At 42.4% G+C, this 1,473-nt stretch overlaps 1 protein-coding gene across 1 annotated transcript in view; it reads right to left on the bottom strand.

Moving 5' to 3' along the window:
* Positions 1 to 1,473, bottom strand: part of LOC101847902 (uncharacterized transporter slc-17.2) — a gene marked incomplete in the record, with an annotated part of 29,220 nt that overhangs the window by 23,227 nt on the left and 4,520 nt on the right. The window contains 1 exon segment of the mRNA XM_013087473.2: positions 621 to 1,171. Coding sequence (XP_012942927.1) covers positions 621 to 1,171 — 551 coding nt within the window.

A 1,473-nucleotide genomic window follows, 5' to 3' on the forward strand; every position in this document is an offset into this window, starting at 1 on the left:
AGGCAGCCTCTTCGTTTCTTTCATTATTTAAAAAAACCCACCTATTCTTTGCAAACAATATCGCTGTTGTTGTTGTTGTTGTTGTTGTTGTTGTTGTTGTTGTTGTTGTTGTTGAACGATATCGCTGTTGTTGTTGTTATTGCTGTTGCTGTTGTTGTTGTTGTTGTTGTTGTTGTTGTTGTTGTTGTTATTGTTATCATTTACAGTTAAACCGACGACTGTCATGTAGCCTAGGGGTTTGGCGCTTCACCTCACAATCAGAGACTGTTTTATAACAAGTATCCTTGTCGTTCTACTCAGACGTTTTATCATTCTCAGCCCACGTTAGCCTCGACCGGCATGGTCGGAGCCAGCGTCCTAAATGACTTACACTGAGTCGATGGGGGCGTAAAAGCAGCATCTATATATATTTAAAAACAAAATGAAGTTGTTGTTTGATTTGCTTGTTGTAGGTGAGGGTTTGCATTTTTGATAATCATCGTATCCTTTTATCTCTTGTTAATATAGTGTAAAGCGCATAGAGCCTGTTGTTGAGCGGGGATGCGCTCTACAAATGCTATCTATTCTTGTTGACCGTTTATCTTATCTCAATTTTAAAAACAAAACGGTATTTATTTTACCTCTTTTTCCTCGTCGGTGGAATCAGCCCGTAGGCTGGAGCATCTGTCCTCTGGCTCCGCTCCTTCCTCTGGGAGTTCACTCGCATCCTGTCCCAAACGACTGTTACTAGAATCAGCACGTCCACTCACTTTTTGACCCCCGCCCTTACCAAAGCCCAGTAAAGAGTCCAAAGGTTTGTCTCCAGGACGTAAAGTTCCACTCTTGTTTAATAACTGTCCATCATAGCCTCTATATGTCGTATTCTTAGACAAAAGTAAACTGTATGTGGAATAATTTTGGGACGAAGCAATTGAAGAAGAGTTATCCAGCGCAAAAAGCAGTTGCTGATTGAATCTCGTGTCCTGATTGGAGGAATACGAGTCATATGACTGGAGTGCCTGCAACGATTGGTTGGTCGAGGTCCCAAAGCGTCCGGGCGAACCAACAGCTGTGTGGTTCACCATGCAGACGATGGCAATGCTGAAGTTGATTCGTTGGAAGTAAATGTTCATCTGTCCCGTGAGCAGAAAGTATGCCAGGATATAACGTTGTGATCTCCACCATGGCGGGCCTGGGGATGGGTACATACAGGCTGTTATATATCACACAGGATAATATTGTTATTATCATTATTAGATAGATAGATGGATGGATGGATGGATGGATGGATGGATGGATGGATGGATGGATGGATGGATGGATGGATGGATAGCTAGATAGATCGATAGATCGATAGATCGATAGATAGATAGATAGATAGATGACTGAGAGCGCGAAAATAAGGTTGGACCGTGGCTATGTCTACGCTTAAATGTGTGTGTCTATATGTGTGTGTTTATGTGCGTGTGTGTATGTGTGTGTGTGTGTGTGTGT

The sequence above is a fragment of the Aplysia californica genome, unplaced genomic scaffold (assembly GCF_000002075.1).
Source record: "Aplysia californica isolate F4 #8 unplaced genomic scaffold, AplCal3.0 scaffold00590, whole genome shotgun sequence".
NCBI classification, from domain to species: Eukaryota; Metazoa; Mollusca; class Gastropoda; order Aplysiida; family Aplysiidae; genus Aplysia; species Aplysia californica.